This window comes from Meles meles, chromosome 8 (assembly GCF_922984935.1).
Source record: "Meles meles chromosome 8, mMelMel3.1 paternal haplotype, whole genome shotgun sequence".
NCBI lineage: Eukaryota > Metazoa > Chordata > Mammalia > Carnivora > Mustelidae > Meles > Meles meles.
The window spans coordinates 80,190,403-80,211,652 of NC_060073.1; the positions used below are offsets into that span (position 1 = coordinate 80,190,403).

A 21,250-nucleotide genomic window follows, 5' to 3' on the forward strand; every position below is an offset into this window, starting at 1 on the left:
GAAAGTTATTTGTGGAAGGGGGAGGGAAGGAAACACATCCATTTCGGAAACCAAGATTCAAAACTCCAAGTCTATCACTTACTATCTATGCAATTTACAAGCCTCCCACACACTTCTGCCCAGTCATCCAGCTCCTCTTCTCACAGGCAAATGCAATTAACAACTTCTAGTGTATCTCTGCTACAGTATCTTTTACCTTCATTAGCAAATAAATGCACTTCTTCTTTCTTAACAAATGGTAGCACAATATAGGTTTCTGTACCCTGCTTTTTCATTTAATGGTTTAGAAAGCATTCTGTATCAGTACATAAAAGCTTCCTTGTGATTTCTTTGGTGGGACAGTACTTCAATTGAATGGGCTATCATGATGTGTTTAAGTAGTTACCTAACCAATGGACATTTAGAATATTTCCATTTTTTTTTACCTTACAAATAATGCTCTACTGGGTAATCTTGTACAAAGTTGCCCTTGTGCAAGTGTAAGAAAACATCTAGAAGGGAATTAGGTCAAAGGATGAGCAAGCATTTGTACATTTGGAAATTCTGCCTATTTCCCTCCATAGAAGTTGGACAAATTTACACATAATATAACAGCAATGCATGAGAGACAACTTCTTCCCTTTATTCTATCAACATAATAAGTTACCAAGCTTTTAAATGGATGCCCATGATTCTAAACCCTAGCGGCATGTCAGACTCACCTAGGAATCTTTTAAGATCTAACAATGCTGATGACACACTCAGACAGTAATTGACCTGGAGACTATCATCAGTATCTTTTTTAATATTTCTATGCAACTACAATGTGCACCCAGAATTGAAAAATCACTGATCTATGCCAATCTGACAGGAGAAAAACATCTCAGTAGAGCTTAATTTTATATCTTTATTATGAATGAATTCCATTTTGTATTTTTCATATTCTTATGTTTAAATGCCACTTCTTTTGTGAACTCAATCTGAATTCTTTACCTATGTTTTTATCAACTCTTGAATTTTTAAAATTGATTTGAAATAGCTATTTACCTACTGGGGAAATGAGACCTTAATTTGCAATGAGTTGCAAATATTCTTCCTAGTTGAACTCTTGACTTTTCATTTCATCTCAGGAAGTTTTTGCCCTGCACAAATTTACTTTTACAAAAACAAACATCAATTTCACTTTTATGGCTTCTCAGTTTGTATCGTACACAGAAAACCCTTTTCTGCATCTAAATTTTAAAACAATGTCTAATAGTTTCTTCTAATACTTTTGTTGAATAATCCATATTTTTCCTGCAGATACAAGATACCACCTTCTCCAAATACAACATTCCTACATGTATTGAGGCTACTTCTGGAAGTTCTACACTCTTTCACTTATCTGCCTATCAAGTCATGAGTCATATCACATTTTTAACTACTGAAGCATTGTACTTTTTCCAGTTTTATCATGAAATAATTGACATACAACAATGTGTAACTTTAAGGAGTACAATGTATTGTTTAAAACACATATACTCCAAAATCACCACTACAGCTAACACTTGTATCAGCTCACATTTTTTGTGACAAGAACATCTGAAATCTACTCTTAGCAACCTTCAAGTATAAAATATTACCAACTACCATCACTATGTTGTACATTAGTCTCAGAACTTACTCATTTTGTAACTTGAAGTTTATAGTCTTTGACCAACATCTTCCCTTCTCCCTCAAGTCTTGGCCCTGGTTAAGAACCATTCTAGTCTGAGTTCAGCTTTGTCAGATTCCCTATGCTAAGGGAATCAACACAGTATTTTTCTTTTCTGACTTATTTCACAGTGTAAAGCCCTCAAGGTCCATCCATGTTATAAATGGCAAGATGTCCTTCTTTCTCGTAGCTGAATTAATATTTCATGTTCATATATACATGGCACATCATCTTAATCCATCTTTATCCATTCATCCACTGACAGGCCCTTATGTTGTTTCCGTATCTGTCTACAATGCATAATGCCACAATGAACACAGAAATGCAGATGATCTCTTCAAGACCCTGTTGGCATTTTCTTTTGGATACATACCTAGAAGAGGATTGCTTGATCATATGGTCGTTCTATTTTTATTTTTGAAGGATCCACTATACTGCTTTCCATTGTGGCTTAGTCAATTTACATTCCCACCAACAGTGCATGAGAGTTCCCTTTTCTCCACATCCTTTTGTACATTGGTTCTCTTATCTTATTGATGATAGCCATTCTAACAGGTGTGAGGTGATATCTCATTGTGGTTTTGATTTGCATTTCCCTGACAACTAGTGATTTTGAGTACCTTTTCAGATACCTGTTGGTCATTTGTAGATCTTCTTTAAAAAAAAGTCTATGCAGTTCCTATGCTCATTTTTAATTGGATTGGATTTTGCTCTTTTTTTTTGGCTATTGAGTTATGTAAGTTCTTTACACATTTTGGGTGTTAACCCCTTATCAGATAGATGACTGTATTTTCTTCCACTCAATAGGTTGCCTTTTTATTCTGTTGACGGTTTCCTTTACTGCGCAGCAGCTTTTAAATCCGAGGTAGTCCCACTTGTTTATTTTTGCTTTTGCTGTCAAATCCAAAAAAATCACTGCCAAGAATGATGTCAAGAAGCTTACTTCCCAGGGTGCCTGGGTGGCTCAGTGGGTTGAGCCTCTGCCTTCAGCTCGGGTCATGATCTCAGGGTCCAGCGGAGAGCCTGCTTCCCCCTCTCTGCCTACTTATGAATTCTCTCTCCATCAAATAAGTAAAATCTTTAAAAAAAAAGAAGAAGAAGCAGCAGCAGTTTACTTCCCATGCTTTCTCCTAGGAGTTTTATGGTTTCAGGTCCCACAGTCAAGTCTCTAATCCATTTTGAGTTGATTCTCGTATATGGTGTAAGAGAGAGGGCAGCCTCACTCTTCTCTATGTGGCTGTCCAGCGCTCCCAGTACCATTTATTGAAGAGACTGTTCTTTCCTCATTGTATATTCTTGGCTCCTTTGTCATCAATCAATTGACCAAATAGGCATGGGTTTATTTCTGTGCTCTAATCTGTTGTTATGACGTATAGGTCTGTTTTTATGCCAATACCACACTGTTTTGATTACTATAGCTTTGTAATACAGCTTGAAATTAGCAAGGCTAATGTCTCCACATTTATCTTAAGACTGCTTTGGCTATTTGGGGCCTTTTGTGGTTCCACACAAATTTTAGGACTGTTTGTTCTATTTCTATGAAAAATACCACTACAATTTTGATAGAGATTGCACTGAATCTGTAGATCACTTCGGGTAAGAAGGATAGGTTAACAATATTAATTCTTCCAATCTGTAAGCACAGAACATCTTTCCACTTTTGGTCTTCACTTTATTTCACCAATGTCATAGTTTTCAGTATACAGATCTTTTCACCTTCTTGATTAAGTGTATTCCTAAGTATTTTATTCTTTTTTTTTTATTCTATTTTTTCCTTAATTTCTCTTTCTGCTCATTCACTGTTAGTATATAAAAATGCAATTGGTTTTTGTGTACTGATTTTGTATGTGCAGCTTTACTAAATTCATTTATTAGTTCTAACAGTTTTTTGATGAATTCTTCCAGGTTTTCTAAGTATAATATTGTCATCCACAAATAGAGACAATTTTATTTCTTCCTTTCCAATATGGATGCCTTTTATTTCTTTTTGTTGCCTAATGGCTCAGGCTAAGACTTCTAATATGATGTTGAATAGGAAGGGTGAGAGTGGGAATCTTGTGTTGTTCCCAATCTTAGAAGAAAATTCACCACTGGGTATGACTTTAGCTGTGGGCTTGTCATGCATGGCTTTTATTATGTTGAGGTATGTTCCCTCTATGCCCAATTTGTTAGGGGAGTTTTTATTATAAAAGGATGTTAAATTTTGTCAAATGCTTTTTCTACATCTAGAGAGAGATGATCGTGTAATTTTTATCCTTTGTTTTGTTAACATGGTATAATATACTTTCACATCTAATGGGGCTAATCTTTATTTAGCAGTCTTTTCTTTCAGTTTCTCTATTTTTTGTTTTCTCTATTTTTCCTACATGAACTAGTAAACAAGAAAGGAAAATTATTCAGAATACAGCACAAAGAGATAAAGTAATAACAATATAACAAAAAGATTAAGAGATGTAAATAATGTTCAAAAGAGAAAGAATAGGAAACATCTGAAAATGTAATGGAAAAGTTGCTGAGAAAAAAAAATTGTCAGACTGAAATGCATGATATGCAAGCAGAACAATTAGAACTAAATCCGCGGCTAAATATGTCATAGTAAGACTGCGAAATGCTAAGAACAATGAGAAAAGCTTAATAGTTACCTGAGTGTATTCCTTCTGCCAGTTACTATTCTAAGCAATTTTCTTATTAATTCAACTACTTCGCACAACAACTCTGTAAGACCACCACTATTGTTTTTTCATTTTCTAATTATAAAAGTAAGGTAGAGCAAAACCAGGACAAGAAATCAGATGGTCTTGTACCAGAATCCACGCTTTTAATCACAATGTTATACTGCTCTTCCAGCAACTAACATGATAGCAGACTTCTCGACAGCAAAAAATGAGAGTTTACCACTCAACTGACACTCAATGAAAAAACTACTGAAAACTGTACTTTATAAAGAAAACAGAATCCAGAGAAAAAAATGAAATACAAGAAGCAACAATAGTGAGCAAAGAAATATGTGAACAGGTTTGCAAAGGTGGGTGGAGCAGTTTAAAAATAAGATGAAAGAAAGAAGAAAACACTAAAGTTCTAGAGCTGAATAGAATACAGGTAAAGATACTGATCAGAATTCCTGAAAACAAGGTTATATGTTAAAAATTATAGGAATTGTTTAAAATCCAATTCCATACTTAGCCAAATTATCAATCCAGAGTAAAGTTAAATACAACCATTTTCTTACATACAAAAATCTCTAAAAATTTACCTCCCAACATGAACTTATTTTAAAAATATAGATAAATAAATAAATAAGAAATAAATACAAATAGGTCTGTTTTCATGGGCAGTACATATACATGTATTTCTTAGCTGTGGGCACAGACAGTCTAGAAGCAGGGACAAGATAATAGCAATGTACAAGTCCAGCATCTAGATTTGGGCTTTCAAATACCATTCTCCAAAGAAATCAGGGCTCCTTGAAGAAATGGATGAGTCTAAAGCTAAGGAAGGGAAAATAAAAAATCAGCTTAGAGCATCTTCTAGCACCAAAAAGTAAGGGGATAGGGGGAGGATAAGGGTTGTCAAAAGCAGATAGGAACCAATCTGAAAAAGCACCCAATGACTAACCCTAGAACAAATCATTTGAGCCACAAAATAGATTATAATAGTATTAAATTATAATCCAAAGAAAAAAAATGGGTTCATACTGATATAAATAAGCAAGTAAGTTCCTACTGATAGACAAATGCGGGACAATGGACAAATCTTCCTTACAGAAAAATTTTATTAATGCAGAAAAATATGGAAATAGAAAATCACCATTAAAACACCACAGTTATAACTGCTACAGGCAAGAACCACTGATGAATGCTAAAATTAGTGGACAAACTTTAAGGAAATACAGAATAGGTGCAGAGACTCAAAATAACTCCCTCAAAATTTTTATTGACTATAATAGCTTCAATATGCCCATATCCTGTGACACTCCTTCTCTCTCTAGGAGGTGGAACTTAAATCCCTGAGTGTGGGCTGGACTTAGCAACTCACTTCTAATGAACAGCATATGAAAAGGGAAAAATTTTAACTTGACAGAAGAGAACCCTGGCAGACACCACCTTAACCAAGAGATCAAGGTTATCCTCACCAGTAACAAGCCATGTTGACAGCTTGTACTCTGGATATGCTATGAGAAGGGCACTTCATCTTTGGAATATTCTTTCCTGAAAACCCACAATCCTGGTGTAATCACGAGAAAAACCCAAACCGAGGGACAGTTTATGAAATAGCTGACTAGATGAAAGGTAAGAAAAGACAGAGAAACTAGCATAGTCTGAGGAGTCTGAGAGAACATTTCAACTATGTGCAATGTGGTATCCTGTACAAACACATGAGACTATCTTTACAACATGGCGTTCTAGGAGGATATCATCAGTCAGTCCCAAGTACAAATCTTAAGGAAAAAAAAATGATGTATCTCACTAAATAAGAACTTGTCAACAAAAGTCTCCATAAAAAAGTCAAAAGATAATCCACTAACTGGAAAAAAAATACATGCCTAACAAATGTTTAGTTTCTAGAATATATAAACAACCTCTACGAATTCAACAGGAAAAGACAAAAATCCCAATTTTTAAGATGGGCAAACGAGATGAACAGGAGAAGATACTAAGATGTACAATAAAAATTTGAGAGGATATTCAGAGATATAAATAATTAGGGAAATACAAATTAATATACAAAAAATGCAAAGAATTACACTTCCTATGAAAACAGCTTTTAGTGAAAGTGAAATGGCTAATTGTTAAGGTGTTTGTCTTTTACAAAAAGTACTATACACAAGGAAACATTCACTTAAGCATTTAAATATACTTACTTACTAAAACCAAAGTTGACTGACTGATCGCTGAGAATTTCAAATAATACAGGACGATCACCCATGCAGTATTTTCTCAGTAACTCGAGACAGGTATGTAATGTTTTCCTTGAGGGCTTATTTTCATGAAAAAGATCACCACCTAACAAAATAAAATCCACCTAATCAACAGAAAATATTGTGAAAATTAGTATGTTTTGTGGGTAAGAATGTTAAAACTACAGATTAAAGAGGTAGAAAAAAATCTCATAAAAGATACTATTGTGTATGGAGATTTAAAATTTATATTTTATTTTTATTCAAGGGGCCTCGCAGTCTGTTGATTAATCTGACTCCAACTCAGGTTCCTAGGCTATCTTTCAAAAAAGCCACCTTCAAATTATTATACCAAACCCCTAACCAGGCTACCCAAAGTGATCATTATTTTTTATTGTTGTTGTTATTCAAATCAAACATAAACTTAGCACTTTTTTTTTTTTAAAGATTTTTATTTATTTATTTATTTGACAGACAGAGATCACAAGTAGGCAGAGAGGTAGGCAGAGAGAGAGGAAGAAGCAGGCTCTCCATGGAGCAGAGAGCCCGATGCGGGGCTCGATCCCAGGATCCTGGGATCATGACCTGAGCTGAAGGCAGAGGCTTTAACCCACTGAGCCACCCAGGCGCCCCAAAATTACTTTTTTTTTTTTTTATATTTTATTTATTTGACAGAGAGAAATCACAACTAGGCAGAAAGGCAGGCAGAGAGAGAGGAGGAAGCAGGCTCCCCGCGGAGCAGGGAGCCGGATGCGGGGCTCGATCCCAGGACCCTGGGATCATGACCTGAGCCGAAGGCAGCGGCTTAATCCACTGAGCCACCCAGGCGCCCCTAAACTTAGCACTTTAATGCACCTCTGGAAAAGATAGCCAGTTCAATTCAGGTCATGATTTCAATTTACTCAATCATTATTTAGGGCTCCAACAGACACTGGAACCTAAGGAAATAGCTATCTACAAAACAGATGATGTCCACGCACTCTAAATTAAACACTGACAACGTGCAATTCCCTGTACCAGGCACTCCAGATACAAGTGATGGATAAAGTACAATCTCTTCCCTAAATGGTTCAGAGTCTAATGGAAGAGACAAAGTGTTACACATCTGAACAGAACTCAAACTCAGACATGCACTAGAATGGATATGTAAACAAACCAGGAGCAGCAATGACATCACAATCAATTCTTTTTTTTTTTTTAAAAGATTATTTATTTATTTATTTGACAGGCAGAGATCACAAGTAGGCAGAGAGGCAGGCAGGGAGAGAGAGAGGAGGAAGCAGGCTCCCTGCTGAGCAGAGAGCCGATGCGGGGCTCGATCCCAGGTCCCTGGGATCATGACCTGAGTGGAAGGCAGAGGCTTTAAACCACTGAGCCACCCAGGCACCCTATCACAATCAATTCTAAATGAAGGGAAGAAACTCATCTGAGGACAAGGAGTCCAGAAGAGTACGTAAACACGATGGCATCTGAGTTGCACTACAAAGAACAAATGAGACTTTAAGGAAGAACATTCTAGAAACGAGGGAGAAGCAAGAAATTATACAGAAAAAAAAGAGTCCAACATGTTTTCAAGAAGTGTATAATCTACTTAAAGAAACTAGATTAAATTCTTAATTACAAAAAAGAACCCAGCAGTACAGATGACTTGAGCTACAGAAGTGAGGGGGAGCAGAACGTGACTCCCAAAAGTGTCACTTTGGCATGTGGATTGTTTTGAGCTAAAGGCAGTTAAGACTTGGCAGACTCAGGAAAAGCTTTTTTTTTAATCCCCCTTAACTGCCTGAAAGAATTAGACAGGGGATCTATACCAGGAAGAGCTATTATCAGAGATAACTTTTATGACAGAGAGACATCTCTACATGGCATGACAAACATTTGTTCTTCCCATCTTCCTATAAATTATCTTCCTTCCCTTTGAAGCCCTAGACCTCTACCCCCTTTCTCCTTAGCTCAGGATGGCAATATAAGCCTCAATTACCTGTCAAGAAGTCTAATATTTTTAAGAGGCTCCTGTACATACAAAATTTGTTTTGCTCCTGTTCATGTGTCTTATGTCGATTTAATTATTAGACCAGCCCAATAACCTAAAAGAAAAGAAGGGAAAAGTTTTCCATCCTACAGTAGTCAGAGAAGCTTTAATGAAAGTGCGGGACTTAAGCTAGGTCTTCAAAAATGAAAAAGATTTAAGGAAGAAAATGATCACAAAAGCACAGAAAAAAAAATCATCAAAGAAAACAAAACATTTCCAGGCGGAGGGGGAGTAGCAATCTAAATGATATAGTTTCACTTCTGCAAGATGAAGAGTTCTGGAGGTTGGTTACACAGCAGTGTGAATGTGCTTATTGCTGATAAAGTGTACACTTAAAAATGTTAAGATGGTAAATTTTGTTATTGTATTTTACCAAAAATTAATTTTTTTTTAAATTTTTAGAAACTAATTTGTGACTCTAGGGAACATTGAAAAGGACAAAACTTGCTTCCGTGGTATTCATGCAAAAAATTCATCTAATCATGAGGAAAATACCAGACAAATCCAACTGAAGAATATTCTACAAAATGATGAACCTGAACTCTTCAAAAATGCCAGGGTCATAAAAAGACAAAGGCAGCCCGAAGGAAGCAGATTACAAGAAACTAAGGGGGCATGACAATCACGCAAAATATAATCCTACCTTAGGACCTGGACTCTTACCAACCTGCCCCCAAATTGCAGTAACAGACATTACTGAGACAATTAGCAGCATCTTAAAATTATGTAACAGTACTGAATCAACATTCATTTCCTGGCTTTGATAATTGCACAGTGCTATACAGGCACTTTACTCTCAAATGGTTCAGAAAATCTCCCCTAGCTCACACTCTCTCACTCTCAAATAAATAAAATCTTAAAAAAAAAAAAATGGTTCAGAAAAAAAGTGTACATGTCCGTATGTAAAGAAAGAGAATAAAACAAATGTGGTAAGTGGTAAAATGTAGGAAAATGTGGGTGAAGGGTAAAGAGAGGGAATTCTTTGTACTATTCCTGAAACATTTCTATGAGACTGATACTGCTTCAAAATTAAAAGTTAAAAACACAAAAGACCCCAAGAAATCAAGGAGTAGAAATAAGGCTAGTTAGTGGCACAGACACACAAAATAGGGGACTTAAAGCCAAGAGAAATTTAGATTTTAGTAATAAGAAATACTAAATTAAAAAAAGGAAAAAGAGAACACAAGTTTCTCTAGTAGGAAACACAACTCCTTCAGCTCAAGTTCTCTGCCCTCAGGGAAAGAGGAAACCCTCTAAAAAGGAAAAAGTACTAGATAGTCCCATGTTCATTATCAAATTTTTAAGAGTTCCCTACTGCTTGCTAGAGCCTTCCTAGATTTTAAGATACAGTGTAAACAAGCAGAAAAGATTTTTCACTCTCCTGTTGACCTTCTAGTGGAGAAGATCAATAGTAAACAAGCAGGCAATTCAATATATTATTTCAGATGGTGTTATGAAAAAAATAAACAGAGTAACTGAAGTGTTTGGAGATATCCAGGAAGACCTCTTGAAAACGGTAAATACGATGTGCTCCAATGTGAACCAGACGTGCAAAGGTCCCAGAATAAAACATGCCAGGGTGGATGGAGCACAATGAACAATGCAGAGAGTTGCAGAAATCTCTTGGCAGGGGCCAGATCAAGTTGACCTTTGTAGTTTGAATTTTACTTTAGCGTCAATGAAAGGCTTCCTGAAGATTTCAAGCAGCAGAGAGATATGATCTGATTTATGATTTTTAAAGTTCACTTTGGCGCTATGCTGAATAGATGTAGGGGGAAAGAATGCAAATAGAAAGACCAATGGGGAGCTACTGTAGTCCAGCAAATAGGATAAAAGTTTTGGGCTAAACATATAGGGACAAAAACAGAGTTTCCATATATGTCTACAAGGAAGAACCAAAGGACTTGCAGAAAAACAAACAAAACTCTGAGGAAAAGTCAAGGTTGAAGATATAAATTTGTAAGTCACAAGCATTTATATTTACTCCCCAGCTCTCTCCTGAAATGTCCAGCAGGACATTTCTTTGGCTTGCTAGAATTTTGACTGAATGTCATATTGGAATCTCCCACTCAAATGGTCTAAATCAGAATTCATCACCTTCCCACATAAAGTACCTCTTCCTTATCTAGAAGCTATTTCTATTATTGGTATCATCATTTGCCCAACTTAAACATACACCAGACTTTGTCCTCTCCCCTTCCCTCAACTCTATCCCTGAATTATGCAAATCCATATACTTCTTGCATTCACTTCCCTTTTCCCAATCCATGCCACTACTTGAAAATAGTAGTCTGGTCACCAATTCATGCCGTATCCTGTCTCCAGGAGACTTTCCACTGAACTGGGTACAAACTCCTCATTCTGGCATTTGAAGCCCTCCTTAATACAGCTCAAACAGTGTTTTTATTCTTTTTTTTTTTTTTTAGATTTTATTTATTTATTTGACAGAGAGAGAGATCACAAGTAGTCAGAGAGGCAGGCAGAGAGAGAGGAGGAAGCAGGCTCCCTGCAGAGCAGAGAGCCCGACGCGGGGCTCGATCCCAGGACCCTGAGATCATGACCCGAGCCGAAGGCAGCGGCTTAATCCACTGAGCCACCCAGGCGCCCCTGTTTTTATTCTTTTAAGCACGTTTTCTAACATATGGCCTAACTAGTAAGCTAAACTGACCTGTAGCACCCCCAACATACCTCATACTGTCTCACCTCTGTACCCTTCTTCCTGCTTCCTGTGAAATGTACATTTTCTATGCTCTTTACCCATCAAAAGCCTACTCGTTCTTCAAAGCTTAAGTTAAATGCCACCCCGTTCTTTTAAACTGATGTTGCTATCTCTATAAAGAAGAGATCTTTATATGGGATCTCTCCTACCTCTGAACTACTGGAAAGGCTGTTTATAATTTTCTTCTGGTTCTTAACACATAAGACTTGCATCTGAGCATTATGGACATCTGTCTTATCTCACATACTAATATCCTGTATATTCTTGGAAAACAGAAACTATGAGTCATCTTTCCATTTCGAACAGAAACTGCAACAGGATCCTGCACTCAGTAAACACCCCATAAATATGTGTAAACTTTCACAAACTTCTAACAAAACCAACTCCTACTGAATTGAGGTCACAAAGCACTTAAAATCTGCTTTGGGTTTATAGTATATTGATATTTAAGCAGGCAATGTGAGCATATGAACCTATAAAACAAACCTCCAACTTTAAGAAAGGAAGAGTCTACTACAGACTAAGGGAGCATAGCAGAAACTGAAAAAATGTAAACCAAACTCACTTCATTTTCCTGGGCAAGTCTTAAAATCTCATCCAGTGTTACAAATGTATCATTTCCTCTGACAGCATCTTTCTCCATAAATCCCAGATGAATATCTGTTGCAACTAAGATTTTAAATGTATTTTCATCATCACTATATATAAAAAAGGAGAAACATATCAAGATAATTCATTAAAAGATGATCAAGCAGATTAAAACCTAAATTTAAAAGATAAAGAATAGTAGTTATACAGTAAAATCACTTTTCTAGCTTTAAAATAGCCTGAAATGTTGAAGCAATTGACAGATCTTAAGTTTGTCTGCCTACACCTAATTCAAAACAAAACAAATACATATAAACTTTAAAAGGTTCTGTGACTCCTTTCAAAAAACTATAACCTCATTTTTTTTTAAAAGATTTTATTTATTTGACAGACAGAGATCACAAGTAGGCAGAGAGGCAGGTGGTAGTCGGGGCGGGGGAAGCAGGCTCCCCTCTGAGCAGAGAGCCCATGTGGGGCTGGATTCCAGGACCCTGAAATCATGACCTAAGCCAAAGGCAGAGGCTTAACTCACTGAGCTACCCAGGTGCCCCAAAAGTATAACCTTATTACAATTCCAGTTTTATACATTCCTTTGGACCCTGGACCTAAAAGCTTCATTGTTTTCCAATTCTGTTCCATCCCAAAATCCCAAGAGGATTTGACCCCATATCTAAACTTGCTTTTTATTTATTTTGCACTTTCAGAAAAATCAGAGTCGACTGTTAATTTAAAAAGCCCTCCCTCTTACTTTATAAGTAGATTTTATCCGAATAAACTAGTAACTTATATTCAAGCCCCTGAAGACACCTGCATGATTCTATTCCCTACACAAAGTTAGTTTATCATTAACAAATCTGGCCAAGTAACAAAACAGATTTACAATTCCATTTGAATTTGGTAGTATTCAAAGGTACTCTCACATAAAGCAGCAATGTAGTAGTTGTTAATAGCTTCTTTAATGTAACTGCTAACTTCTTTAAAACACTCAAGGAGCCTGGGTGGCTCAATTGGTTAAGTATATGCCTTCCCCTCAGGTCATGATCTCAGGATCAGGATTGAGCCCCTGAGATCCCTGGTTAGTGGGGAGCCGGCTTCTCCCTCTTCCTCTGTCCCTCCCCCAGACTCAAGCTCTCTTTCTCAAATAATTAATAAAATCTTAAAAAAAAAAAACTTTCTTTAAAATACTTATGTATCTATGATCTCACCTCAACTTCCACATGTAAAGAGTAGGTATTACTATCTCTAACAAATGAGAAAACTGTTTACAGAGAAATTGAGTTATGGCACAACTATGTAGAAGAAACAGGATTTAACCACTCGGTCCATTTTCACTAAACCGTAATGAAATTAAAAAAAATTTCACAAATATCTCTAAATTGAAATCTTTATATATGAGATTCTTCTAGAAGAGATTTCTCTTCAAAAACTTCAAAGATGAGATACATGCACATAGTTCCAATTGCTACATACACACAGTTGATCAGAATACTTTCAAGATCACATTACCCTATGCTTCCACATCAACTTACAAAATATCTTCAAACGAATTCTCTCACTGAAACATCTAAATTAATCTGAGAAAGGCAATTCTGTTCCAATTATATACATATAAAATGAAGAAATGGAGGCAAGGTTCAGAGAATTGCTAACTTCCCCAAGGTCACACAGTAATAACCAAGGAACCGAAATCAAGGTCTTCTGATTCTTTCACTGATTTTCACTTCACCCAAATTTATTTCCAATCTATTCAATGCTAGAACAATTTACTATTCTAAAACTCTGCTTAAATAGGCTTGCATTGACCAATAAGACTTCCTCACAAAAGTTCAAAATATTGATAGCTTCAGTATTTTAAGAGAAGACCTAAGAATATAAACGTTTATACTACAGTAATATATCAAATTATTGCAAAGCCTCAATATAGGTGTATATTATCTTTTATAATTATAAAAAATTATACTAATTTTTAAACAATGTATTCTTTTTTATGACATTTCTGTTTATAGGCAAGTTATTTACTGCTAATTTTTTAACTAAGTTTTTGTTCATGGTGTTGATAGTTGATGGGCTTCGAGAAATCCAAAGCAAAGAAGATTCTAGAAGACAAGTTCTTACAGGGCATCTGCAGGACTCATTTCTATGTATGGTCAGTCCAGCTCCTCTCCAACTAGTTTTCTCTCCAAGTACCCCTGGGTCCTGTGATCAAATACGTCAGGAAACTCACTCGATTCCAAATTCTAGCAAATTCTAAAAACAAAATTACATTATTGTCAAATACATTATTTTAAAAACTACCGATTTTAGGAATCTCATTTTCATCTAAGCACCGACTATATTTTTATTTTTTAAGAGCCAACAACAGAAAATAGCATATCTCCAGTTTAGTTTTACCATTTTAGTTTCACCACTATGATTAAACTACTGGAAACTAGTGTTTATTCAATAAATGGACAGAAAGGGTCACAGACACTAATTCTGGTTTAGCACACAAAACTCTGGATGTGCACAGGCTACCCTGGGGCATGGAGAAAATCGCGTATTTCATGCTCAACCACAGGACTGTTTAAAGGAATGGTCCAGTTTAGGGAAAGAGAAAGGCCCCACTTTTAAAACTGGTGTAAATAAACAGAAACACGTGCTCCGCGGAGAAACGCCCGAAAGGCAACTGGAAATGGCAACTTATTTGGGGAAGAGCCGCTGCCACAGCGAAACCACCCCTCCTATGTCCGGACTCCTGGTTCCTTCCAGATTCTGAGCCTCAACACACCGTGCCGCCCGCCGCCACTGGACTCTTTGAAGCCAGAACCAGAACCTCCAGGCCTTAACCGACTCGTCCCACTCTTACCAGAAAGTCAATCCACTCAGGACGTCCGCCCGGGATCCCACAAAATAGGAGACGATGATTCCTTAAATTACCCCACACCTACACTCTCCAAAGCCCCCACACCGGACCACCAGGCTGTCTTTTACCCGGGAAGAAGGAGCGGGATTCGTGGAAAAGAGCAGGATTCGTAAGAAGTAAAGCAACAGCACCTCCTGAGCCTGCAAGTAAGGAGCCGCGGGGCCATAAACCTGAATTAGGCGGGAGAGGAAAAAAAATAAAAATAAAAAAGCGACTCTTTCTCTCGCGATACCTCATTGATGACGTAGAGTTCAGGTCTATCTTCGGTTCTCATTGGCTGCCGAATGCCGACGGGAGCCGGGAAAGCGGCGGCGACGCTCCGCCCTTAAGCAGGAGCCAATCCTGAGACGCCGAGGGACGACCCCGGAAGTGAGGTTCGAGACAGAGATGTTTCCCTTCTTTAAGGTGGGTAGCTCTTGCATGTCCCGGACCGCGCTCCTTGGTCCCCTCGCGCCACCTAAAAACTCCTGGGCCCTTGGGAGCTGGTCACCTGTCGACCCCGGCTGAGCCCTGCTGTTCTGGCTGCGTCGTGGGTCCGGGGTGGGGCTGGAGCGGCTTCTCCACTCTTGGCTGTTTGGAAGGCCCGCAGGCGCGACTCCGGGCCAGGGAAATGACCAATCGGTGCCAGAGGGCCGGGACTAGGGGCTTTCTCCCTCATTCCCACTCCCCAGAGTTAGAGCTTTCGGACCTTTTTACTCCCTGCTTCCCCTTACTTTCACCCCTGGATCCCGGGTTAAGCACGTCTGTATTGCTTTGTCCTGATAGCAGTAAAATACAGTACAGTTAAAAAATAATGTGAAACTTCTGAATGAAAAAATCTGACCTTTTAGTTCCATTGAAGCGTCCCTAATCTAGGGCAGGTTGTTTTAATCTGTACGAAGTTCGGCGCCTTTATCTGTAAAAGGGGGGTTATGCCTGCTTCTGTCAGTGAGTTATTTGAGAGGCGTTGACAATTTAGAGCTCTGTCGAAATGTGTTCTTTTAAGAAACATACCCTATTTCTTCCTGGTGGAGTATCATCAAGTAAGAATCTTAATCGATTTTTTAAAAATCCGGACTCAGGGAGATGCACCCAGGTTTGACTCTTTAAATTAAATGTACCTAAATTAAAAAAAGAAATTTTATATATGAGTTACTGTATCTGGAGCAGTAAATTGAGAATTTATTTTAAAAACTGGGGGGGGGGGGGTATAGAAAGGAAAGGGGAGGAAAATGTGCCTTATTATTTCTATGTTTGATTTAATTAAATGAACTTTATCAGTATCTGTTCAGAGTGCTTAATGAACTGTTGTATGATCGTTTTTGTTTTGCAAAGTTCAGTAATAGTGATAGTGATAGTGAAGTAAAAAATGAGAGTCCCAATGGGAGTTCCTAGGTACAGGAAATCATAAGGATCATAAATACAGAGAAAAAACTGGTGATTACCAGAGGGAAGAGGGGTGGGGAGATAGACAAAATGAGTGAAAGGTTTGAGGAGGTATAAACTTCCAATTATAAAATAAATAAGTCACAGAGATAAAAAGTACGGCATAGAGAATATAGCCAACAATAAAGTATAGTCAGTAATACAGTGTACTGTGGTGAGGGTTGAGTAATGTATAGAATTTTGGAATCACTGTGTTCGTACACATGAAACTAATATAACACTATATCAACAATACTTCAATAATAAAAAGTGAAAATTCCAAGAGAACTAATAAAACGTAAAGTAATTCTGATGGGGTATCAATAGACTCTGAAAAACCAGGCAGGACTAGGAAATCACTTCGTACAGTCATTACATTTTACAGCGAAGTAACAGGCCCAGAGACGTTATTAGTCACAAGTGATAAATTTAAATTTAAGGTTAGTACTTGGCACTCATGATAAAATCTAATGCTACATTAGGATTGAATACTGTTAAGCTTGTGAAATTAGAAAGAAATTAGTATCTTAAGGAAAGACTAATTCTGGAACTTCTCAGAATCCATTCCAGACAAAATCAAGTGATAGGACTTTAATTAAATTTCATTCTACAAATATTGATTAGGACATAAATATAAGTTAAATACAGACTCTGTCCTTAAGCTTATAATCCTCTAAGGAAATAATTAGTGCTGAAATAAGACAATAGGTAGAAAAAAAAAGCAAATAGAGAGAAATCTAATTTGGAAGTTCAAGAAACACTAATGAAAGAGATAATATCTGAGAAGAACCTTGAAAGACTGATAAGATTTCAACAAATATAATTGGGAGCCTGAGAAATGGTATTTTTAAAAGATACTTACTAGTTATTTATATTTTTAAAAATTATTAAGATTTAATAAGCTGTGCAACTCTTAAAACTGATAACTGGTTTATAAATTAATGTGGCAGCTTCACTAAATAAAAGTCCCTTCCTTCAAGTAGCCTTCTCTAATCCTTTAGGATTGGGTTAATTATAACCGTCTTGTATATCATTGTATCTGGACGGAGTCCTGTCATAGCACAGATCATGCTGTTGTTTCTAGTCACCTCCACTAGACAGTAATCTTTCTGAGGTTAAGACATGAATCTCGTTCATTATTGAATTCCAATACCCGAAAACTGGCATAGACCAGGCATTCTGTTCATATTTGTTGAATGGAGTGAATGACAGCCGAAATTCAGTTCCAGACAAGAAGCCAACTAAGAACTATAGTTGTCTTTCAAAGAATGGGACTCCTTTTTAAAGCAGTGAATTTTTCCAACCCTGAAATTATTAAAGTAGAAATAGGATAATTATTATAGATGTGTTAATAAAGATACCTGCACTGATGAGAGACTTATACAGGTATCCTTGGGGCTATTCCATCCCTAAGAATACCTAATTCTTTGAAGTAATTTATTAGAAACTAAAAGTTTTTTATTTCTGCTTTACATGATCTGTGTGTCTAGTTTATAAAAATCGTGAATGTGCTGGTCTTTTTAATTATGATTTAAGAGCCTTAAGTATTTATCACTCTTCATATAATACAATAGTATCGAAACCAATAGATTGAGAATAATATAACCATTGGTTTAGTAGAAGAAAACAAAAAAAACAAAAATAAAGTTTTAGCCATTAAAAGTATAGATAACAAATTTAAGCTCTGGTATTTAGAGAATGTAAAGACTGACTACCAGTAAAACCAAAAAGTCTAGACAGGTTTACTGTGTATGTTTGCAAGACTTATCTATGCTGTTGACAAACATGTTTGCTAATAATTTTTGTGTTTGTATTTCCAGATCTTGATGGATAAAATAAAGCAGACATAATTCATCTCTAGAAAGATTATTTATACCCTGGCATTTGAAATGTTTTATATTTAGTGTCATAGTAAAAATGGAAAAAGGGAAAGTAAATAGTAATGGAAAACCAGACCCAGGAACTTCCCTGGACTTCTCTGAACACTTTAACCAGCTTGAATTGTTGGAAACACATGGGCACCTTATTCCCACTGGTACCCAAAGTCTCTGGGTAGGGAATTCTGATGAAGACGAGGAACAAGATGAAAAAACTGAAGAGTGGTATCAATTGCAAGAAAAAAAGATGGAAAAAGATCCAAGCAAATTGCTTCTTTGGGCTGCAGAAAAAAATCGGGTAAAAAAACAAACAGACAACAATTAAAGAGGAAACCATAATATAGTAGGAGAAGTACTGAATTCAGAGCCAGAAGACCTGTCCCTGAACCTCTATTTGGTTTGTGACTTTGGGCAAATCCTACTGTTCCTGAACCTCTATTTTTTTACTATAAAAATGGCCATGATAATACCTTTATCTTTTATACAGGATTTGAGGATCAAATGATGCAATGTCCATGAAAGGACATAGTAAGTCACAAAGCGTCCTATTGGGTATTATTTGGGAGTTTAAGGGATAAATATACAGTTAGCAAGAAATCACCTATATTTTTAAAACATTTATATTAAGTCATTAAGATCTTCTAGAGACAACTATCATTTAAAAGAGGGAGGATGGGAATTAACATGTTTTGAATACCAACTATACCATGTGCCTTACTATATTATTTGACTTAATCCTCATCTATCCGCACAAGATAAGTAATATTCTTCCCTTTTACAGTTTAAGAAAATGGGATTCAGGAATATTAATTTGCCCAGTATTATGTAAGTAGTATCATCAAATGGATTCTTCCTGCTCAGCCACTTCTTCGTTTTACTAAGTTCTTTCATGTCGGTAGTAGCAAATTAATAACTAAAAAGTCTTGCATTTTTGGATAACTTTTTCATCCAGGAGCACACTGTATCCCACCAGAGATCCAAAGACCAAACTGAAAATCACTTCCTGAAAACATGTTTCCAAGGTTGTTTTAGTTGGAAGGAATTGAGCTCCTTAATCTCTAGATTTTCTTGTTACCATCGTATTTTTCTGATAAGTTTATTTTTCAAAGTTTTATGCACTATACGTATTGGTACCATAATCCTTCTGTAGAAAAATCAGTTATTATGTTTTCACTAATGAAGTATAAAATACCGAATACAATTATGGTCTGTATTATTTCTCTAGGACTAAAGCTTAGATGCAGTAGGCCTTAACTGGACCAGGAGTAAATGTGTGATGGTCATACATTTGATACTGATACTTGGTTTTCAGAGAGAGTCACATTCTTAGAAGCAAGAGTGTGGTTAACACTAACGTGTTCATTCTTAAATCTGTAGCCCTCTGTCCCCAAAAGAAATCTTAAATCATTTTTATCTTGAAAGTCCTCTGCTAACAAGTTTTTGTGGAGCTCAAATAAATTTAATACCACTGGGCAGTTTAGTTTGCTTCATGTACTGTTTCGGTCACGCTGGGTTTTGAAAAGATCCTTTTCCTTCTCAGCTTACTACAGTGCGGAGACTACTGTCTGAAAAGGCCACCCATGTGAACACTAGAGACGAAGACGAATATACCCCTCTCCATCGAGCAGCCTATAGCGGACACTTAGATGTGGTACGCGAGCTGATTGCACAAGGGGCAGATGTCCACGCAGTGACTGTGGATGGCTGGACGCCGCTGCACAGTGCTTGTAAGTGGAATAACACCAGAGTCGCTTCTTTCTTACTCCAGCATGATGCAGATATCAACGCCCAAACGAAAGGCCTCCTGACCCCCTTACACCTTGCCGCCGGGAACAGGGACAGCAAAGAGACCCTGGAGCTCCTCCTCATGAACCGCTACATCAAACCGGGTCTGAAGAACAACTTGGAAGAAACGGCCTTTGATATTGCCAGGCGGACAAGTGTCTATCACTACCTCTTTGAAATTGTGGAAGGCTGCACAAATTCTTCACCTCAGCCATAACGGTTCTAATAATCCTCTGAAGTTTCCAAGTACCAGTGCCTCCTTTGTGTGAGATAGGACATATGCCCATGACACAAAGTTGACATCAAAAGTTTTGCGACAGAAATTCAGTGGTACACATTCGAATGCCCTTCCCAGTGAAATCCTAACCTTGATGTCAAAATGTATTTGAAAGTTGTTTGGATATACCTTTACTGATTTATGTGGACTTTGTAATTTTTATCAGAAATAATTTTAACACGCTTCTACTTAACAACTTGTAACGGGTTGTACAGAAAAACTAATGATATTTTTGGTGCTGATCCAAGAGAAGTGTATTTTTAAATACCACCCTCCCACCCCGTCCTGGGTCTTTGTGCAGTATTTAGTATATTGACATGTATTTTTATAAGGTGAGGTAACTCAGAATTTAATTGAAAAATCTCAAGTATACTGGTGCAGTTCAGCCATCTTCTCCACATCACGATAGCCATTTGCTTTCATTTTAAATGGTAAGAACTCACTTATTAGTGACTTGAATGGTCACAAGTTTAAAAAAACATTAAAGAAACTTAGATCTTTATCTTTTAGGGTGTAGACCATTTTCAGCAAAGTAGTTAACTAAAGTGTTTAGCCTGTGAATTTTACATACTGCCTCCGTGACCACAGTTCACACAATCCTGTGGACGGCCCTACCTCACCCTGGTCAACCCACATGATCCTTCTTCCATTGGTTGAGTCGCTGTGGACCTTTTAGACATGTGCACAACTCTACCTTGGTCCAAGAGATCGTACTATATGTGCTCGCCAACTGGTTTTACCTGCCTAATCCTGTTGTTTGGGGCACTGCTTAGATGGTCTCTCTAGTTCACAGGAAGTCTCGGTTTTCCAAGGTCCTCCTTTTATATGAATCCTACAAAGGCAAAGAGACGAGGGAAAAGAAATTTGAAGAGTGAAGGGATGATGATTATAGTGGGGCTAGATTATAAGTGGCTCAGGTTTTTAAAAAGCCACAGTGTGGGTAGTGACACAAGCATAAATAGAAATATTCAGAAAAAAATAAAAGTTTTGAACAACAAAAATGACACCAATTCTCTCTCTCTCTCTTTTTTTTTTTTTTTGATCAGCACACATCTTCCTTGGATCCATAACCTATGTATTCATCGAACGTATATTGA

The 21,250-nt window shown here is 37.0% G+C and overlaps 2 protein-coding genes across 8 annotated transcripts in view; one reads left to right on the forward strand and one right to left on the reverse strand.

Annotated features, from left to right (window-relative positions):
• Positions 1 to 15,034, reverse strand: part of MRE11 (MRE11 homolog, double strand break repair nuclease) — a 76,845-nt gene extending 61,811 nt beyond the window's left edge. Inside the window, exons 1-4 of one of the 6 annotated variants that reach the window (XM_046015426.1) lie at positions 14,942 to 15,034; positions 14,024 to 14,155; positions 11,886 to 12,018; positions 6,534 to 6,694 (exon numbers count right to left, since the gene is read on the reverse strand). In XM_046015426.1, coding sequence (XP_045871382.1) covers positions 6,534 to 6,694; positions 11,886 to 12,018; positions 14,024 to 14,043 — 314 coding nt within the window. In that variant the 5' untranslated portion in view covers positions 14,044 to 14,155; positions 14,942 to 15,034. Of the gene's footprint in view, positions 1 to 6,533; positions 6,695 to 11,885; positions 12,019 to 14,023; positions 14,156 to 14,753 lie in introns of those variants that run through there. The other 5 variants (XM_046015425.1, XM_046015427.1, XM_046015428.1 and 2 more) reach the window with 5 other exon arrangements.
• A 57-nt stretch (positions 15,035 to 15,091) lies between these two features.
• On the forward strand, positions 15,092 to 20,825 carry ANKRD49 (ankyrin repeat domain 49). 2 transcript variants are annotated; one of them, XM_046015431.1, is made up of 3 exons: positions 15,092 to 15,215; positions 18,035 to 18,389; positions 19,632 to 20,825. In XM_046015431.1, the coding sequence occupies exons 2-3, from the start codon at positions 18,132 to 18,134 to the stop codon at positions 20,091 to 20,093; spliced, it is 720 nt and encodes a 239-aa protein (XP_045871387.1). In that variant the 5' UTR covers positions 15,092 to 15,215; positions 18,035 to 18,131; the 3' UTR covers positions 20,094 to 20,825. The 2 variants fall into 2 exon arrangements, with proteins under 2 accessions (XP_045871387.1, XP_045871388.1); XM_046015432.1 differs by lacking the exon at positions 15,092 to 15,215 and adding an exon at positions 15,222 to 15,885.
• Positions 20,826 to 21,250: the final 425 nt, after the last annotated feature.